Source organism: Podarcis cretensis (genome assembly GCF_951804945.1).
Source record: "Podarcis cretensis genome assembly, chromosome: 8".
Classification (NCBI taxonomy): domain Eukaryota; kingdom Metazoa; phylum Chordata; class Lepidosauria; order Squamata; family Lacertidae; genus Podarcis; species Podarcis cretensis.
Genome location: NC_137177.1, coordinates 43029445 through 43047285, shown reverse-complemented (window position 1 = coordinate 43047285; position 17841 = coordinate 43029445). Strand labels below are relative to the sequence as shown.

Here is a 17841-nt window from a genome sequence, read left to right as displayed (position 1 = left end):
CCAGATGTTTCCGTTTCTCAAGTAATAATAATAATAAAAATAAAAATAAATAAATAAACAAACAAACAAACAAACAAACAAACAAACAAACAAACAAACAAACAAACTGACAAGTAAACCTTCCTGCTCTAATGAGAAAAATATGGAAGTGTTCTTGATATGAGTCAGACAAGAGCTTACGTTTTGCCAAAAAGCATAAAAGCCAGGATCTGAAGAAAATTTGCCAGAAGGAAATGAAAAAATAATGGAAGGTTTAAAGGAATATAGCTAGGTTGGTTTTTGTTCCACACTGGTTGTGTCCACACTTAAAATTAAACCATGGTTTAGCATTATGAGGGTTCAGAAGGTTTCGCTTCTGTTTTATGCAGTTTGCAGCTTGTGTTGTCCAAATTTCGACAAATGTAGTTAGTCTAAAGCTTACTTGTTTCCATGAGTCATATTTAAGATTAACCATAGTTTAGGGTTCAGAGAATTTACTAAACTGCAGTTAATCTAAAGAGACACTTCCAGTCTCACCCTGGCCATGTTAAAGGGAAAGGGGAAACAGAATGCACTAAACCATGGTTTAGTGAACATGGCCATTGTCTTCTGCGACAGATCTGGCTATGCCAGGAAATGCATTTGCTAGTGCAAAGCACAGCTGGAACCAGAAATGGTATTCTTTACAAATCATTCAATCTTCAAACACATGGAAGTAGGAAGCTCAATCCAGATTCTAGAAGTGGCAAGCTATGTGCCAGCACCATAAACTAGAAAGCTGTGTGTCTTTACAAAGCTATAAAAGCAGTAGTAGTGAGAAAGTCCACCTAGAACAGGCATAGGCAAACTCTGCCCTCCAGATGTTTTGGGACTACAACTCCCATCATCCCTGACAACTGATCCTGTTAGCTAGGGATGATGGGAGTTGTAGTCCCAAAACATCTGGAGGGCCGAGTTTGGGGATGCCTGATCTAGACGTTTCTTTAAAAGGATGTATTGTGTTGGCTCCCCAGTTCGAACTCATAGCTACAAATGGGAATCTCCTTATATATAAGTTGCTTGTATATGTTATTGGGAATGTGAGAAGTTTGTAAACTGGTAACATCATATTGTGTGAAATTATGGAAGACTGAGTCTTACCAGAGCTCAGTGAAGAAATTAAAGATGCTGAGAGTAAACCTTGTCAAGTTGAGGCTTGCCTTGCAGCAAGTGAAGAAGGAATCCCCTGCAGAACCCTTGGCATTTTCTCATTTTGCTGGAGCTTGATTTCCTCTGTGCTCAGTAATAAATCAATAATTTCTGGCACACACAGCCCGTGGGAAGCCGACTCACATTTCAGATGTAGCATTAGCGTGTCTGCAAGAAAACGAGTGAATCACTGCTAGGAGAAGTGGTCCCAGCAGAAATCCTGTCATGGTTGGAAGCTGGGGTGGGCAAGGATTTTCTATCAGGGAAGAGGATATGTTTAGATTGCTATACTGAAGTCATGGAAAAATGCTTCAGTCTCTTGGGTGAAATTTGTTTGGTACATGGTGTGTGTGTGTGTGTATACACACAGAATGTAGGACGCAAGATTGGCAGCGAATGGGAAAAAAAAAAGGATTTGGGACAGAAAAGGGAATGGAAAGAGAAAAGAGGTCAGGATCTGTGCGTCTTTATGGGAGGGCCTGGTGACTTCACAGGGGACAGGGCAAATCTCTGGATGACAGTGTTCTTCCCATCTGTGTGCATTTTAAGTCCCATCCCACTGCACTGAAATCATGGCAAGGGTTTTGCTGATGTCATTCAATACTCTAGTGACCTGGGCACACGTCTTGACAAAATAGGCTTGGAGATAAGGGACGAAGGGTCATGTGGTGCTTCTATATTATTATATGCCATGCAGAAATTCCACCCATCTTACGTTCTCTTCAGTCCTTCCAGAAGGCAGAAAGGTCAGATTGACTTACTCCTTTTTAATAAAAAGGGAGAAAGGACGTACATTTTGAAAGCTAGTGTCAAATGTTAAATAATATTGGTTATTTTGTTTTTGTTTTTTAATAACATACTTCCCCTAAAATTGCATATGTAGTATCAGACTGGCAGTGCAATCCTAGGTGCGTTTACTCAAGAGTAAGACATACATGTAGAATTGCTGCCTTAGTGTCAGTTTCTTAAGCAACTGCTACACTTCCTTTCAAATTCATATAGCAACTTGGTTAATTTGTGCTTCCAGTTAAAATTATACAGTAGCAATGAAGTCAGAATGTGCTGAAAAAATAGAGGGGGCAGAATTAAAAAAACAGGTGTATGTTTGCTGTAGTCCTGTTTTGGAGTTGAGCACCAGAAATCTGCTCACACAGCCCTGAAATAAGACGGAGGTGAACATAGTCAGGTTATGGGAAAGGCTCTGCCAGAAACTCTTCAGAGGTGCTGCCAGTCAAAATAGTCAGTACTAGGCTGGATAGATTAAAGGTGCCTCTAGACTGTCAGTATTTTGTGGGAGCGATTCAGCTGTGTGCCAGGATATTCAGGTTTGTGCAGTTAAAAATGGATTAAAGTGTTCTGTTGCCCTTGCACAACAGATCCACTTAAAAAAGAGAGACTTTTTTTGCAGTTAGAAAAATGATGGGGAAATGCATTAGAATGTGTGGAATGAATGGATAATTAATGGGAAGGCGTATAAACATCCAACAAGCACTTTGGGATGAATACTCATTGTTGTACAGCATCTGCACAAACAAATCTGAATGAATGCTCAATAAATACCAGCTATAATCTAACCTCCATGTAAGCTTTGTGCAAGCCGATCGTGATGAATGCTCAATAAATAGGTCCTCTGGAGCAACCTAGACCTGGCATAAGGCAGGTTTCCTTTGCTTATATGTGCAGTCAACTCATAACTTACGCCCATTTAACTTGCGTGAATTCAGCTTTATGCACTTGGCCAAAAAAGGGGGGGCAGACATCCAGGAAAAAAGGGGGCGGGGGGCAGGAGAGAAGGGGGCGGAATCAACAATCCCACCCATCATTTCACTCAACCTGGAAGAGTGTTTGGAGGGGTAATCGGAGAGTGAGAGCAGCCTTGGGCGAGTGTGTGTAGGTGCATGAAGAGTCTACATTGCTTTTTATGGACCATTTCCTGGTTTTTAAACGGTTTGTTTTGATTATATGCAATTATATTGAGAGTGGTCAGTACCAGTTGGTAAATGGTTGTCTGTATTCGCACATTGTGAGTACAAGATAGCAGTTGAGTGCCACCGAGCGCCTCGAGTGTTTCTGCTGAGAAAAGCAGAATTGCATCCAGGAGCAAATTCAAGATACTGGGGTTGAGGTCTCTAGAGGGCTGTTGTGTATTTCCGCCCACATTTTGCAAAAGATAACAGTGCAATGTGCAAGCATATTTAAACTCCTCTGGCCCCAAGAGCTGAAGTGGAGACAGGAGGGAGGGAGGGAGAGAAATTGATCTTCCTCTCCTTGTGACTCTTCCACAGTGGGAGTCTAGCGAGATTAACCCTGAAGCTCTAAGCTCTGCTTCAAACAATATCTTTTGGGCATCGCCAACCAGTCGTTCCAGGTCTTTCTTCAACAGCAGACAGTTTTGTTCACTTCTTCCTTTGAACTGCAGCTCCAGAGGGTTTGGTGTTTTGTTTTCAAGTCTCTAAGGATTATTATTTTTTGTAAGGCTGTGCAGAGAACTTTGTGCAGGCCTTTTTTTAAAAAAACAAACAAACGTTTTTTTAAAAAAGAAAAAGAGTTGCAAAGGATAAATTTGGCATCTGCATCCAAACAGCCAGCATCACCCAGTGCCAACAGTTCTTCCTGAGCAGATCTCTGCCAGATTAGAAAATTCAGCGCTGGAGGTCGGCTTCGCGAATGGATTCTGAGGTGCAAGGGCTGGGGATTTGGGGGTGAGGAGTGCGGGGGCCTGGACTGGCTTGATGGATATATTGTCTGTTTTTCTGTTTTAGCTTTTCTCGTTCTGCTTTACTTTCTGAACCAGGGAGGCTATACAGGATGAGAATCTGTTGGGGCCTTTTTCATCCCCTAGGCTCCAATCAGGCAGAAATATACAGCCTGCAAATCTGAAAACCCATTTGCTTTTATTCGGTGCTTTATGGAAAACCTAGAAAGAGTTTGGGAAAGAAAATTGGGCGTGGGGTAGCCACAGAAATAGCTGTGGAATAGATCCACTGTTTGGAAATTGTGGTTGCTTGTTGCACGATTGCAGTGACAATTTCTGCTTTATTGTCAAGGGAATCATGTTTTTAGCTGTTATAGAAGAATGTGCTTGCAAGTACAATTAATAGTGTTAAGAACAGCCATAAAGTAGCAGCTTTTAAAGGCAAAGAAATTCATTGGGGCACAGCCATTTCTGGGCCAGTGGCTGTCTGCAAGTGGTCTCAGACCCCCCACTTTTGCCAGTCTTCCAGATGCAACACAGTTGCACTGGGTGCAAAAGACTTAACATTGATACCTCCAGCATTAATAAATAGCATTTTACCGTTGTTGTTGTTGTTGTTGTTGTTTTGATATCCCAGAAATGATTTCCTCTTGTCCTCAAGAGCGGGGAGAAGGGGAAGATAGAAAGGTACCCTGAGAATTCTATTGAGGAGCCTAGGGGTGGCAAACAAATGGGGAAATAGAAGGCATTACAGGGCAGGTGAAGGACACACCAGAAGGAGCGTCTAACCTTCTGAAGGGGAGACTACGAAAGCGTGGCAGGTCACCTCTGATACGCATATCTTTTACTGTTTGATCTTATGTTCTGTTTTTTGTTTGTTTAGTTCCAATCGTGTTCATAATCGTGCACATGATACCAGCCCTATGTAGCGTTGTTGTTTGTTGCTCACTGATTTATTTATTTATTTGTTTATTTTAAATCTCTGTTTTGTTGTAGTTTATGGTTTTTACATTATATACTGCTTTGGTATTGGCAAACAGTGAAATGTTTGTAAATCATTTGACTAAATAAATGCATGCATTAATAGATGGATGACTTTGCATAGGATCACTGATTTGAGGCAGTCTATAAGGCAGATTTCTAACTTATTCAGAGCAAGATCCACTGAGCAGGTCTGTGGGACTCAATAGTGCATGTGCAAGAGAAATATGGGAAGTTCAGGGCGGGATGGCCAACATTACAGGGAGACAATTGTCCAGAAGCAAGGGAGATGACAAAGAAACAAGGCTAAGAGGTCGGCATCTTCACTAATTTACATTTCTATCCACCTGCCCAATAGTGTCTGTTGTTGTTGTTGTTGATTACACACCCTTCACCCCAGGGTCCCAGGGCAGGTTACAACAATTGAAAATACAACATTGAAGCCAGTTTTAAAAACTTAAAATTGCAAAAAAATAATAATTAAAAAATGCAATAACAAAATATAGGTTAGGTCCTGAAAATTTACATATCAGATGTCAGAGGCCAGGGTAAAAGAGTTGCATTCTTTAAAGAAAGCTCTCCCAACCTGGTGCCCTCTGGTGCCCTCCAGATGTTTTATTCTACAACTCACATCAGTTCCAGGTGGCACTGACTGGGATTGATGGGAGCTGTAGGCCAAACCATCGGGAGGGCACCAGATATGGGGAGGCTGCTGTAAGAGGATCTCTTAGAATCATAGAATTGTAGAGTTAGAAGGGACCATGAAGATCATCTAGTCCAACCCCCTGCAGTGTAGGAATCTTTTGTGCAACATGGGGCTTGAACCCACGACTTTGAGATGAAGAGTCTCATGCTTTACCAACTGAGCTATCCCAATAATTTTGCAAAACCTGGTCAATGTAACTCGAAGGTTGCATTTGGTGGTGTGCAGTATGTAAACATGTGTGGCTTTGTTATTATGGTGTTGTTTTCTGGCCTTCAGCCTGATGGTTAAAATGGTGCTTTTTTGTGCCTCTCTTTATTTGCATAGAATTTTAATTCAAAGGCCAACTCTAATTAAATCAGCTGTTGGCATGATTTTTCAAGCTTGATTGTTTTCGAAGACCAAACCCATAAAAGTGAAGACCTGTGGCATAGGCTACACAGACTCCTCCCCTCCTCCCCCCTTTGTTTTTCTGCTGCCTTTGGGGTAGATAAATGGCCTCGTTTTTTATATTATTATTATTATTATTATTAAGCATAAACTGAGATGCCATCTGTGGGGAAATATTGATTGATGAGCAAATAAACATAGATCAGGCATCCACTGTTCTCGAAATCAACCAAGCTGCATTAGCCAATGGAAAACTCATCACATCAAACTGTAAGATGAACAAGATAAAAGGCTGCAATGCTCTCTGCTCTGTAAATGATAAAACAGAACCATAAAGTGGGCACCTCAGAAGAGTGGGTATGGAAGAGATTATTGCTTACGTTTATTATGCTGAGAAGTTTTCCATCTCTGAAAAGGGCCTCAGTGACTGGGATATAAAAACCCATTTTGAACATGGCTAATTTGTTTTATTTTTACCCCAATTCTAACCCACGGGGCCTTCAGTGATCTACCATCCAACTTTCTGATCAGGTCTACCCTTGCCCAGTTCTAGGAATATTGCAGCACCAGATGCTCCCAGATCAACCAGAAAGCTTTAAGAAATGATGGTGACACCCATATGACACCATGGCTGCTTCAAGGGCATCAGAAATGTCAAAGCTGTTCCTAAAATACAGTTTCCTACTACAAATGGTTATTGGAGGCATACTATGAAAATGGGAGGCTACATTTACCTATAATTTCTAATAACTTTGACATCCATTCAGAATCGTGGTTTTCTGATGACATCAAGCTTTGCTAAAGTAGTACAATGTGGGGGGCGGGGAATGTATGGAAAACTGTTTGGAGGACCAGACCCTTAATTATTCATTTATTCATTCATTCGTTTGTTTGTTTGTTTGTTTGTTTAGTGGTGTTATTAACCATTCAAAATATCATCTTTTCCCATGGTGTCCAACATTTATAGCTACAAAATCAGAACAATGTAATCACAATAATAATAACAGAACCCTTCTTTTTCATTTAATTCCTGATCTGTATTTTAATGTAAAGCAGGCATGGAGAACCTTCAGCCTGTAAGATGCTGTTGGACTACAGTCCCCTTCATCCCTGACCACTGCCCACACTTTGTGGGGCTGATGGGAGTTGGAGTCTAACAGCATCTAGAGTCCAAGTTTCCCATCCTTGATGTAAAGGGGGTGGGGTGGAATTCCCTATGAACATTAGTTACCTTTAATTTGGGTTTATTGAGCCAAATATTTGTTGTGTGAATCAGGCCATCACACATCTGTTTTCTAAAACCCTAAAGAGAAACAAAACAAGTGAAACCCCAACACAGAAAAATAATAATGTAATTTTCCACCGCAGATTAAAAGATGGCTTCCTCTTTCCTTAGTTCTTAAACATTTTTAGGGTCCCTCCCCCCACCTGCAGAGCTAGAAGCAGGAAGCGTAGAACAAATGCAAAGGGTCTCTTTTGACCATATGGCATGTGGAAAGTTGTTTATCTTGTATTCTCCCCTTATTTTTTATAACCTTACACCTGAACTTGTGTGGCTTTTATTTATTTATTCTCCTAGAAAAAGATCTACAAGTATAAGAAGGTTCTGAGTAACCCAAGCCGGTTGGAGGTGGTCCTGAAGGAGATCCGGACCTTGGTGGACATGGCGCTAACGTCACCTTTGCAGGATGAATCGATTCATCAGGCTCCACTGGAGATTGTTTCCAAGTTGCTCTCAGAGGTAAACTTTGTGCTGCTCTTTTCTGTTAAAAAAATGTTAAGTCTTAAATGTGGACCTGGATATCCAATGCCAAAAAATATCTTTGGAGAAGTGATTGCGTGCAGTTCTTTACCTTTTCCAAACCAGGACTCCCAATTTGTTGGGTCACCCAAATTTTGCAGGTAGGCAGGCACACATGAAGCATCTTTGCACTGTTTTGCCATATTCATTAACGAGCTGGGTGGAGGGAGGTGGGAAGGTTAGAACAACAGAGGCGAATCGTGCAGAGGATAAGAAATGATTTGAAAAGCAGACTATATGAACAGCTGTTGAAGGATGTTGGGCATTTATTTGTTTTTTGAATGCCATATACTCCTGCCTCCTCTGTCAAAGCTCCAAATAAACCTAGAAAACTAGTAAACGCACAATCAGTTTATATTTATATACCGTATTTTTCCTTCTATAACACGCAGATTTTTTCTCCTAAAAAGGAAGGGGAAATGTCTGTGCGTGTTATTGAGCGAATGTGTGGTCCCTGGAGCCAAATAGTGCAAGGGGAGGCAAAAAAAAGCAGGCAAAAATCAAACCGCGCGTCTCCTAGAAGGGAAACTTGAAAAGAGGAAGCGGCTGCTTTCCAGCATTCTGCCTCAGGGTCTTACTGCCCACCCACCTCTGTTTCCTTGCTGTGTTTGCTCAAACGGAACAAAGAGCAGGGAAGGCCCCTCCCCTCCAGGCAAGCAGAGGGGAAAGCTGAAAACATGCAGGAGGGAAGAGAGAGAGAGAGCGTGCGAGCTGGCTGGCTTGGGTGGGTAGGTGAGGGAAAACTTTTGCCTTCCTTTCCTCCCTACCCCTCTCCTGCATTCTTAGCCAGCTGCTTCTCTGCACACCCCTCTCCTGCTCCTTGTCCCTTCTGTGTTTTTCCTTCCCTCCCCACTTAAAATGTGGTTAAAAAGCCTCAGGATCTTTGCATTGGGTCAGCCCAAATTCACCATCAGATCACATAGCATGTCCATGGCTACAGCCTGCCCCCCAAAAATCACGCACCCACTGTTGCCTGGGGCTGCAATGGTGCAAAAATGTGGTTAAAAAGCATGGATCCACATGGATCCTCAGGATCTTTGCATTGGGTCAGCCCAAATTCACCATCAGATCACATAGCATGTCCATGGCTACAGCCTGCCCCCCCAAAATCACGCACCCACTGTTGCCTGGGGCTGCAATGGTGCAAAAACGTGGTTAAAAAGAATGGATCTACATGGATCCTCAGGATCTTTGCATTGGGTCAGCCCAAATTCACCATCAGAGCACATAGCATGTCCATGGCTACAGCCTGCCCCCAAAAAATCACGCACCCACTGTTGCCTGGGGCTGCAATGGTGCAAAAACGTGCTTACAAAGCATGGATCCACAGGGATTCTCAGGATCTTTGCATTGGGTCAGCCCAAATTCACCATCAGATCACATGTCTGTGGCCACAGCATGAAGCACAAAAATGATACACCCACTGTTTCATTCAGAATGTTTTTTCCCTTGTTTTCCTCCTCTAAAAACGATGTGCGTGTTATGGTCAGGTGCGTGTTATAGAGCGAAAAATACGGTAAATATAAACAGCAATTCCTTCAAAATGCGTAACTTCCAGAGGAAAAACCATTTTAGTCTGTCATAGTGAGAAAACAAAGAACCATAGACGTAAAGATTTATTGTCTTGTAGGCTTTTGTAGACTGCAGCTCACATAGTCAAATGCACAAAATATATAGGGCAACTGTTGAGGGACACACTATCTTGAGGATGGTCTTTTGGGTGCCACATGTCGGGGGGTGGCCAAAGCGTGTGTGTGACCACCCTCCCTCTCTTCTGGTTCGTTGCTGGGCTCTTTCCTTTTGAAATAAATGAGATCATGTCCATACTAGAAGGGGAAATGCTGGTTGTTGTTTTTTTTTTGAAAAAGCAACTATTCAGAGTTTGAACAAAGTAAAACAGGTCTTCCACCTTTTCCTAAAAATTGTTAATGTTAGGATGGAGCAGGTCTCATTAGACCAACTGATTCCAGAGAGACACAAGAAAGGCCCTGCTCCCATACTATCAGCCATGCAACATGGTAGCATTCTGAGTATGAACTTCGTCTGTGAGATTTGCAGGCGGGTTTTGTGCCACTATAGACCAAACTTGGTTAATAGAAATATAGCAAGATCTGCAGTTCAACTGCAGAGCATCTGCCTTGCATGCAAAAGGCCCCAGGTTCAATCCCTGGCAGTCTCCAGGTAGGGCTGGGAATGCCCTCTCTCTGAAACTCTGGAGAGCTGCTACCAGTCAGTGTTGACAATACTAAGCTAGATGCCCAATGACATGGTATAAGGCAATTTTCTATGTTCCTGTGTGGGAGCAGGTGCACACAGAGTAGTCAGATACCAAAAGCTGCCTTATACTAGGTCAGACTCTTGGTCCATCCAGCTCAGTGCTTCGGCCTACTGCTTTTTTTACGACAGCATTTTATGATGCTGCGCTACTGCAGTTTGCTTTATTGCTAGGTTTGCTTTTAATTTTGTTGTGATATATTTATTGCAAGCTGCCTTGAGTACGATTTTATCATTGGAAGGTGAGATATAAATGTCCAAACAAATAAATAGTGACTACTTGGACTGGCAGTGGCTCTCCAGGGTCTTAGGCAGACGCCTTTTCTGTCAGTTGCTACCCAAGATCCCACTCAAGACCCATTTTTCCATAGAAATAAGGACTCAAGAAGGGCTCGTCTGGTCTAGCTTCCTGTTCTCAGAGTGGCCAACCAGGTGCCCAGGCTGACCTGAGCACAAGAGCACTCACCCTACTTGTGATTCTTAGCAACTGATATTCAGACAGCAGAGGCAGAACATAGCTATAATGGCTAGTAGTCTTGATAGCCTTATCCTTCCTCGATTCGTCTTATCTTCTCTTAAATCCATCCAAGTGGGTGACCTTCACTGCTTCTTGTGGGAGTAAACTCTAGCATTGCCAAGGGTTGAAGCCAGGATCTTTTGCATTAAAAGCACAGGTTCTGCTGCTGAGCTGTGTTCCCTCTCCCACTTAGGAAAATGTGTAAGGGGAGAAGCCATAGCCCAGAGGTAGCCAACAGCCCTCCAGCTGTTGCTGAACTACAGCTTCCACCAGTCCCAGCCAAAATGAACCCAGTGGTTGGGGGTGATGGGAGTTGTAGTCCAACAACATCTGGCAGGGAGCATGTTGCCTATTCGTGCCAGAGCTTAGTGGTGGAGCACATTCAACCTAGACATAAAGTTCCAGTTAAAGATCTCGGATAGTAAGGGGGAAAGTTACAAGAGCGCTGTTGTAACTATGCTGTGTACACAGAATAGTTCCACTGAAATTAATGGGCTTAAATTAGTGATGCCTGTTCGTTTCAGTGGGTCTATTCTGAGTAGAACTAACTTTGGATAACTGGAAAGCTTTTGTCAGTCAGAGCCAACAGTACTTGGCTACATGGTTCAACTGGGCATAAGTTATCCAGAAATGTTCCTTGTGGGTTGTTGACTTCTACTTTCACCTTTGGTATGGGATACATCATTCAGTTATGAAGACCAAGGTGACCTGCATATACACATGCAAATTTTCACCTGCAGGCCACAGATTCAGGACCAAAGCTGAGCTCACTGTCTTTGCTTTCACACAAAAATCCAGTATTGGTCTCACCTATCCCCAGCAGCCCAAAATTAGTGGGAGTGGGATGAACAGTCTTTTTGGTTGTCACTGATCACTGGAAGTTAGAAACTCTTACAGACCCACTGCAAATCACCCAGGTGCTGCTGTGGTACCTTCTGCCAATCCCTGCTCTGGGGCCTGTGCTTGGATGGGATGCTCTTCAGGTCCAGTCTTGTAACTCAATGCAGGACAAAGGGATGGGTTCTAGAACATATGGGAGCTGATGGGCCACTCTTTTAAGACTGTGCCATATTGGCCACTCTTCAAGACAGGACACTTAAGGGAAAAGGACTTGCAAGCCTACCCAGATTTAAAAAAGAACAAAAACAAAGCAGGCTTGCTTGCTGATTTTCTCATTTGTTTTCCCCTTTCAGAATAATAACTTAACCACTCAAGAGCATGAAAACATTATTGTGGTGAGTATGGAGTAACATATTTTTGTCGTTAACTTCATTTAGTTTTGCTTACCCTTTCCCCGTCTTTTTTTTTTCTACTCATTTTTCTGTACTGTTCTACAGATCTAAAACTGGTTTCATTCTCAGGGTTTCTCCTCACTACCACAAAGAAATTTGGAATGTTAGTTTCATGAGATATGAGAGTTTTTCTGTACATCCTAACAAAAATGCAGTTTCTAAATTACTTGGGGGGGGGGTCTAAGTTTGAGGAAGCCATGGTTATAAATTCTACTCTAGGCCACACTCCTGACTGTTTCAGGACCTGTTGGTTCCAGCAGGTATGGGGACATCATAAATACATATGAGATGTTCACTTTGCCTAGTTAATTTACGTTTGTTCCATCAGGCTTTTTTAAGCAGTTTTTTGTCAGTTTTTGCATTATTACTGACTTGACCTGCTGCAATTGGACAAATGTAATACATTTCTTAAAAATAGCACTGCATTGAAAGCATCCTCACATGTAACATTAAGACAAGCAATGGCTGAACTCAAGCAAGCAAATATGTGGGCTCTCAGAGAGGGGATTGTGGCCTCTTTGCTCCTCATTCTGATGCTACACTGCCCTAAGCTAAGCCATGACTTGTTTTGGCACAACAGTGGGGAATCTCATATGGCCCTCCAAGTCTCTCTGTCTGGCCCTCGGAACTCTCACTAGGCCATACCACAGGCAAACAATGGTTGCAAAAAGTGCAAACTTTAGGGGAAGGTGTGTGCATAATGCATTATATTAGGGGAAATTTATTGCAAAAATGTTTACTTTAGGCAAAACTGCGTATAAAAATGTTTTCCTTGGGAGAAAAATGCACTAAAATCCTGGTGAATTTTCACGAGGATTTAAAAAATAATAATTTGCAATTTGCTGCAAAATGTGGAGAACTGAATTTAAGATTGGAACAATGAGATGCTGAGAGAACTGACATTGACAGTCCTTCCATTCCTATTGTGAACATGACCCATGCCTAAACCTAAATCCACAATTTTTGACTCCTGACCTTACCCGTTTCCTGCATAAATATCTAATCCCAAATGTTTCTGGTTTGCTAGTAAAATAAGAGGAAAAGTAAGTATTTGTCCTCTCCATTGAGCCATTAAAAATAAATAAATAACTATATAGATCCTAATGATGCTAGCAATTTGTTAGAGAGGTGAAAATTGCCTCCCCTCATTCTAATTTAATTTCGGTCACTGGCGATTTCCAAGAGATTTCCTCGGTAATCCAATATAGGATGTTGCTATCACCTGATCATATCATGTCTCGGCAAATCTTCCAGCAAAAGCAACACGACAGCAGAATACAGCTGTCGCCAGGTGTGAATTTTGCACTTAGCCACCACTCAGGAGCCCAGTTGAGCTGGGTGGTTGTCATGGCAATCCGTTTCCAAAGCCACAGTTAACATTTCCTTTCGATCCCAAATAGGTTAATTTGTGCTCCCTGTTATTACCTGGCAGCAGTGTAGTCAGAATGCCCTTTGAGGGGTGGGGTGGGCCACTTAAAAACAAGAGCAAATGTTCTCTGCTGTCCTGATTTGGAGTTCAGCAGCAGCAGGCTGGAGGTTCAGGGTGCTTGCCCCATTGTTTCCTGCAAAAACCCTATAACTTCTTATACCACAAACGTTGTACCTGGGGTGTTGTTCTGCTTTTATTGTGCCATAGTGCAAATGGGCCTCTCCAGGTGGCAATAATATGGTAACATAGGGGGAGGCAATGTAGAATAATTAATAAAACAGAATGAAGTGTGAACAGCTGGAAAAGGCACTCCTAACCATCTGAGCCTCCAGTGACAGGGTTGAATCCAGGAGCAGCCCCCAAACTTCAGATCTACTCCTCCTTGTTGACATATAGAATCCTTAACGACCTGGGGCCAGTTTGCCTGAAGAATTGCGCTACCCATTTGTGCCCACTTGACCTCTTCTGTTTGTGCCACACAATGTTGCTACTGCACTTGTAAGGAACTGATCCTTCACTGTCACGCCTCCTGCCCTCCGGAACTCCCATCCCATTGACATTAGGCAGGCGCCATTGCTGTACTCTTTTCGGCACCTGCTAAAAACTTTTTAGCCTACCCAGACATGTAAAGTCAACGTATATTTTTAGGTTATAATGTATGTATTTAATTGGTTGGTTTTATTTCTGTTACTGGTTTTTTTATATATGCACATATATATATAAAAGACTTGTTTTTAACTTGTGACTCTTAACGACAAATTTGATGCATATTGTATGTTCTTTGTAAGCTGCTTAGAGATTTCATTTATTCTTAAGCCGTATACAAATTCTGTTAGGTAAATAAATGTGTGCAAACTTCTGGCGTTTGAAAGATGTAACACAAAGTGTCCCAGCTGTTGTGCTTAAAGAGATCAACTTTGTAAACTGATACCAGGAATCCCTTAGTTCAGGGATAGAAAGGCCCAAGGGCCTCCCCGGATACTGAGAACCTTTTGTTCCAGCAACGCTGTAATTTACAATGAAGGCAGCAGTGACATAATGTCATTACATGCACCACAGCAGCTATAAACCTTTAATATATTTACTGTATGTAACCACATTGAGTTGCCTAGTGATGGGCAGAGAAAGGATGGCCCAGGGTGTGGGTACAGCAAACATCTTGTTTTGACTGAGTAATTTCTACAAAAGGCAGCAAAGCTCTGAGACTCCCCTGCACAAAATATAGAGAGTTTAGCTTTTTTTGCAGCAGGGTAGGGAATGCCAGGTCTAGGGGCCAAGTGTGGCCCTCCGGGTCTCTCTGCCTGGCCCTTGGGACTCTCTGCAGGCCACACCCCTCACTGGCCCTGATTCGTACCCCGATTTTGCCTAGCTGTAAGGAGTCATTGAACTCTGATAATGCCTTTTTTTCTTGCCTGGGTGTGGTATAGAGGGGTGTGTGAGAGCATGTGTAGAAACTTGCCTACTGTATAAAGGTAAAATTTGCATTTCTTGCTTTGTCCACTTTTGCCTCTGGCCCCGCCCACCACCAGCATGTGGCCCCCAGACTTTGCAAGAAGCATCTTTGAGCAGCCCTTGAAAATGAGTCTTATCAAGTTAATAGTCTGAAAATGTTCTTACTTACTCACCTCTATCGAATGTTAGTTTGTGAAAGTTAGAAAGCAGAGGGGATGGAAATCCGTGTGTGTGCTTCCAGTTTACTACAGCTAGTAGTAACATTTGTGAAATGTTATGTGAAAACGTGTCATCATCCTGCTGATAGGGACACAAACGTGACTTGCAAGGTAGCTTTCTTTGCACTGGCAGCACAAAAGGTTAGAAATGAATTTGCTGCACCAAATGTGGTTAGGCATTATGGAGAACTACCCTAACTACCAGCCTGTCACATGGTTTTGTTATTAGTTGTTTGCTTTCTTTCATAAACTTTATAGTGGGTTGATGCTTCTAAGGCATCGAGAAGGGGGGAGAAGGGGGGGGGTTTCAAACCAGAGCCTCCAGAAACTAGCCTCAAGCATCTTACCTGTACTCCACTAACTGGTGCTCCAGCATCCTTGGCAAACCAGCAAACTAAGTAAGCAGTGTGGGACCCCCCTTATTTTAGTGTGTTTCCCTAGTATCCTGACTATTGTCATAGTCTACATTATCTGCCTCCTTGGATTCTTTTCTCCCAGTGCTGGAACCCTAACCCCAGGCCCCTGCCATCCCTGGGCCCCATGGCTACCTCTGTGCTTGACAGAGTCTAGGGGCTTAACAGTATTTTAATTTATACAATGTTTGCTGTACCACAGTCCTAACATTTGTTTTTCTGTTTTGGGTTGCAAGCAAATAAATACTAGACAGATGCTGCTTTAGTTATTATTTAAATGGTTTTCGTCTTTTACATATAGATACTTTATAAGAAAACTGGAAAGATGATTACACACAAACAATGAATGAATGATTAAGTAAATTATGGGGTTATGCAATAATGTCAAGGCTAATTTTTTATGTTGTGTGAATGATGGAAAAAAATAATAAGTAATCAACATTTGTATGTACTTATTGATATTGGTAAATGAGAACTTATTTATTTTAAAGAATATATTCATGTAATATGCAAACAGGAATTGCATACCAATATGAATTCAAATTGGATTTTTTCCCTTTAACTTAAATTAATAATGCAACTTTCTGTCCCTGACACAGTCAAATATCTATGTATAATCCTGTCCTATCTCTATTTTTAGGCACTTGCACCTTTGCTGGAAAACAACCACCCACCTCCTGACTTGTGTGAATTTTTCTGCAAGGTATTTCTGAAATGTGTGTGTGTATTTTAAAACATTCCCCAGACTTTGCTATGCTCAGTGCACATCTACGCTGCCGACTTCAACTGGTTTAACCTTCATGGGAGGTTTGAATATACAATCTATGTTCTGTGCATTCAGGAGTTTCCCTACTCTCAGTGTTTGGGCATGCTCCTTTCTGGTGCCACCAATATAACTATGGATCTTTCCCTTCTGTTAAAATAAATGGGTGGTTTCCTCCACATATAGCCAGGCTCCATGTGCATATTGAAGCCATTGTATTGGGGGACTTAATTCTGGCAACGTTTTCCAGATATTTTAATGCAAAGCCATTACATTTTTAAAAACAGCCTGTACATACAGGAACAGGAAGTGGACCATAGCCCAGTGGCAGAACACAGGGGGGATTTCAGATGCAGCAAGATAGGCTTGTGCTGTCTCTGCCTTTCTTCAAAGCCTAGTGCAAAGTGAGAGACCGAACCTCCCCAAGTTCACTGGTACATGCAGACAACTTGGTGGAGAAGTTTGGTATTTGGTGAACCTGGGTAACAACTAGCTACAAAGCAATGTAGTGGTTAAGAGTGGGAAACCAGGAATCGAATCACACTCCGCCAGAAAGCTCAGTAGGTGACCTTGGGCCAGCCACTGCCTTTTCACCTAGTGTTCTTTCAGCTTTGGGTCTCCTGATGTTGTTGGGCTGCGATTCCCATCATCCCCAGCCAGCTCAGCCAGGGATGATGCGGCAACATTTGGGGTTCCAGGGTTGAAGAATAACATCTTAGCTCTACCGGCCTCACAGGGTTGTTACAATAAACTGTTGGTGTGAGCCAGCTGTGCTCTCCTTATGTTCTTCATACATGCATTGTTTTTGTATTACAAAGGGCAAATTGCCCAATGACAGTTCAACGTGTATCGACCATGGTTGTCCCTCCTATTTCATAAGATTCAGATCTTCCATAGCCAAAATTTGTTTTTAGAGTTCCCAGTAAGCTATCTCTTTAGAATTCTCTACATAGTTATACCCCATTTTGGTGCATTCTTGTAACCCACAATGTGAAAAACCAATTTGGGAGCACCTAATTTTCTTTTGTTGATTTATTTGATGGCTTTGTATAATCGTTGGTGAGAGATCAAGTTGCCTCTTCTCAACTCTTTTTTCAAATATATGTGTCTGTGTGCTTTCTTAATGCAGCATTGCAGAGAACGCCCTCGATCCATGGTGGTCATAGAAGTGTTCACTCCGGTTGTACAAAGAATCCTCAAACACAATATGGTGAGTCAAGTTGCTTATTTTATTTATTTCATGCTATTCCGTTTATGGATTGCTTCCTATAAAATATCTCTTAAAGTGATTTAGCAATAAAAACATCAACAATAAAAAAAATGATAGAAATTCTATACAAACATACACAAGCAAAATACTTAAATTTGCAAAATCCATTTCATATATAAAAACCATCTCAAATCTAGCCCAGATACAGTGAAATAACAATCTCCATCCTTTTTAAAAATACAAACAAACAAACACCAAACTTCTAATCAGCTACAAAGATGTTCCTGTTTAATCGGGCTGCAGATTTTTTAACCAAAGTTGTGGGGTCTTCCCTCCCCCCATTCAAGTCTTTACTCTTGCAAACTGGAGAGACTGCTTCTTTTAAGACAAAAAGGGGGCTGAGCATCCTCTGAATGCAGAAGGATCCAGGTGCAATCCCTTTAATCCCTGGTGAAAAGGATCCAGTAACAGAGGTTCAGAAAGATTTCTGCCTAGGAACCCTGAGTTGCAACTGCCTGTCGCTATAGGCAATACTT

The 17841-nt window shown here is 42.0% G+C and overlaps 1 protein-coding gene across 3 annotated transcripts in view; it reads left to right on the top strand.

The window, feature by feature from the left end:
- The window catches only part of CMIP (c-Maf inducing protein), a 149803-nt gene that overhangs the window by 104495 nt on the left and 27467 nt on the right, over positions 1-17841 (top strand). For 2 of the 3 annotated variants that reach the window (XM_079989327.1, XM_079989328.1), the window contains exons 4-7: positions 7516-7677; positions 11722-11763; positions 15973-16035; positions 17225-17305. In XM_079989327.1, coding sequence (XP_079845453.1) covers positions 7516-7677; positions 11722-11763; positions 15973-16035; positions 17225-17305 — 348 coding nt within the window. Of the gene's footprint in view, positions 1-3722; positions 3847-7515; positions 7678-11721; positions 11764-15972; positions 16036-17224; positions 17306-17841 lie in introns of those variants that run through there. The other variant, XM_079989329.1, reaches the window with a different exon arrangement.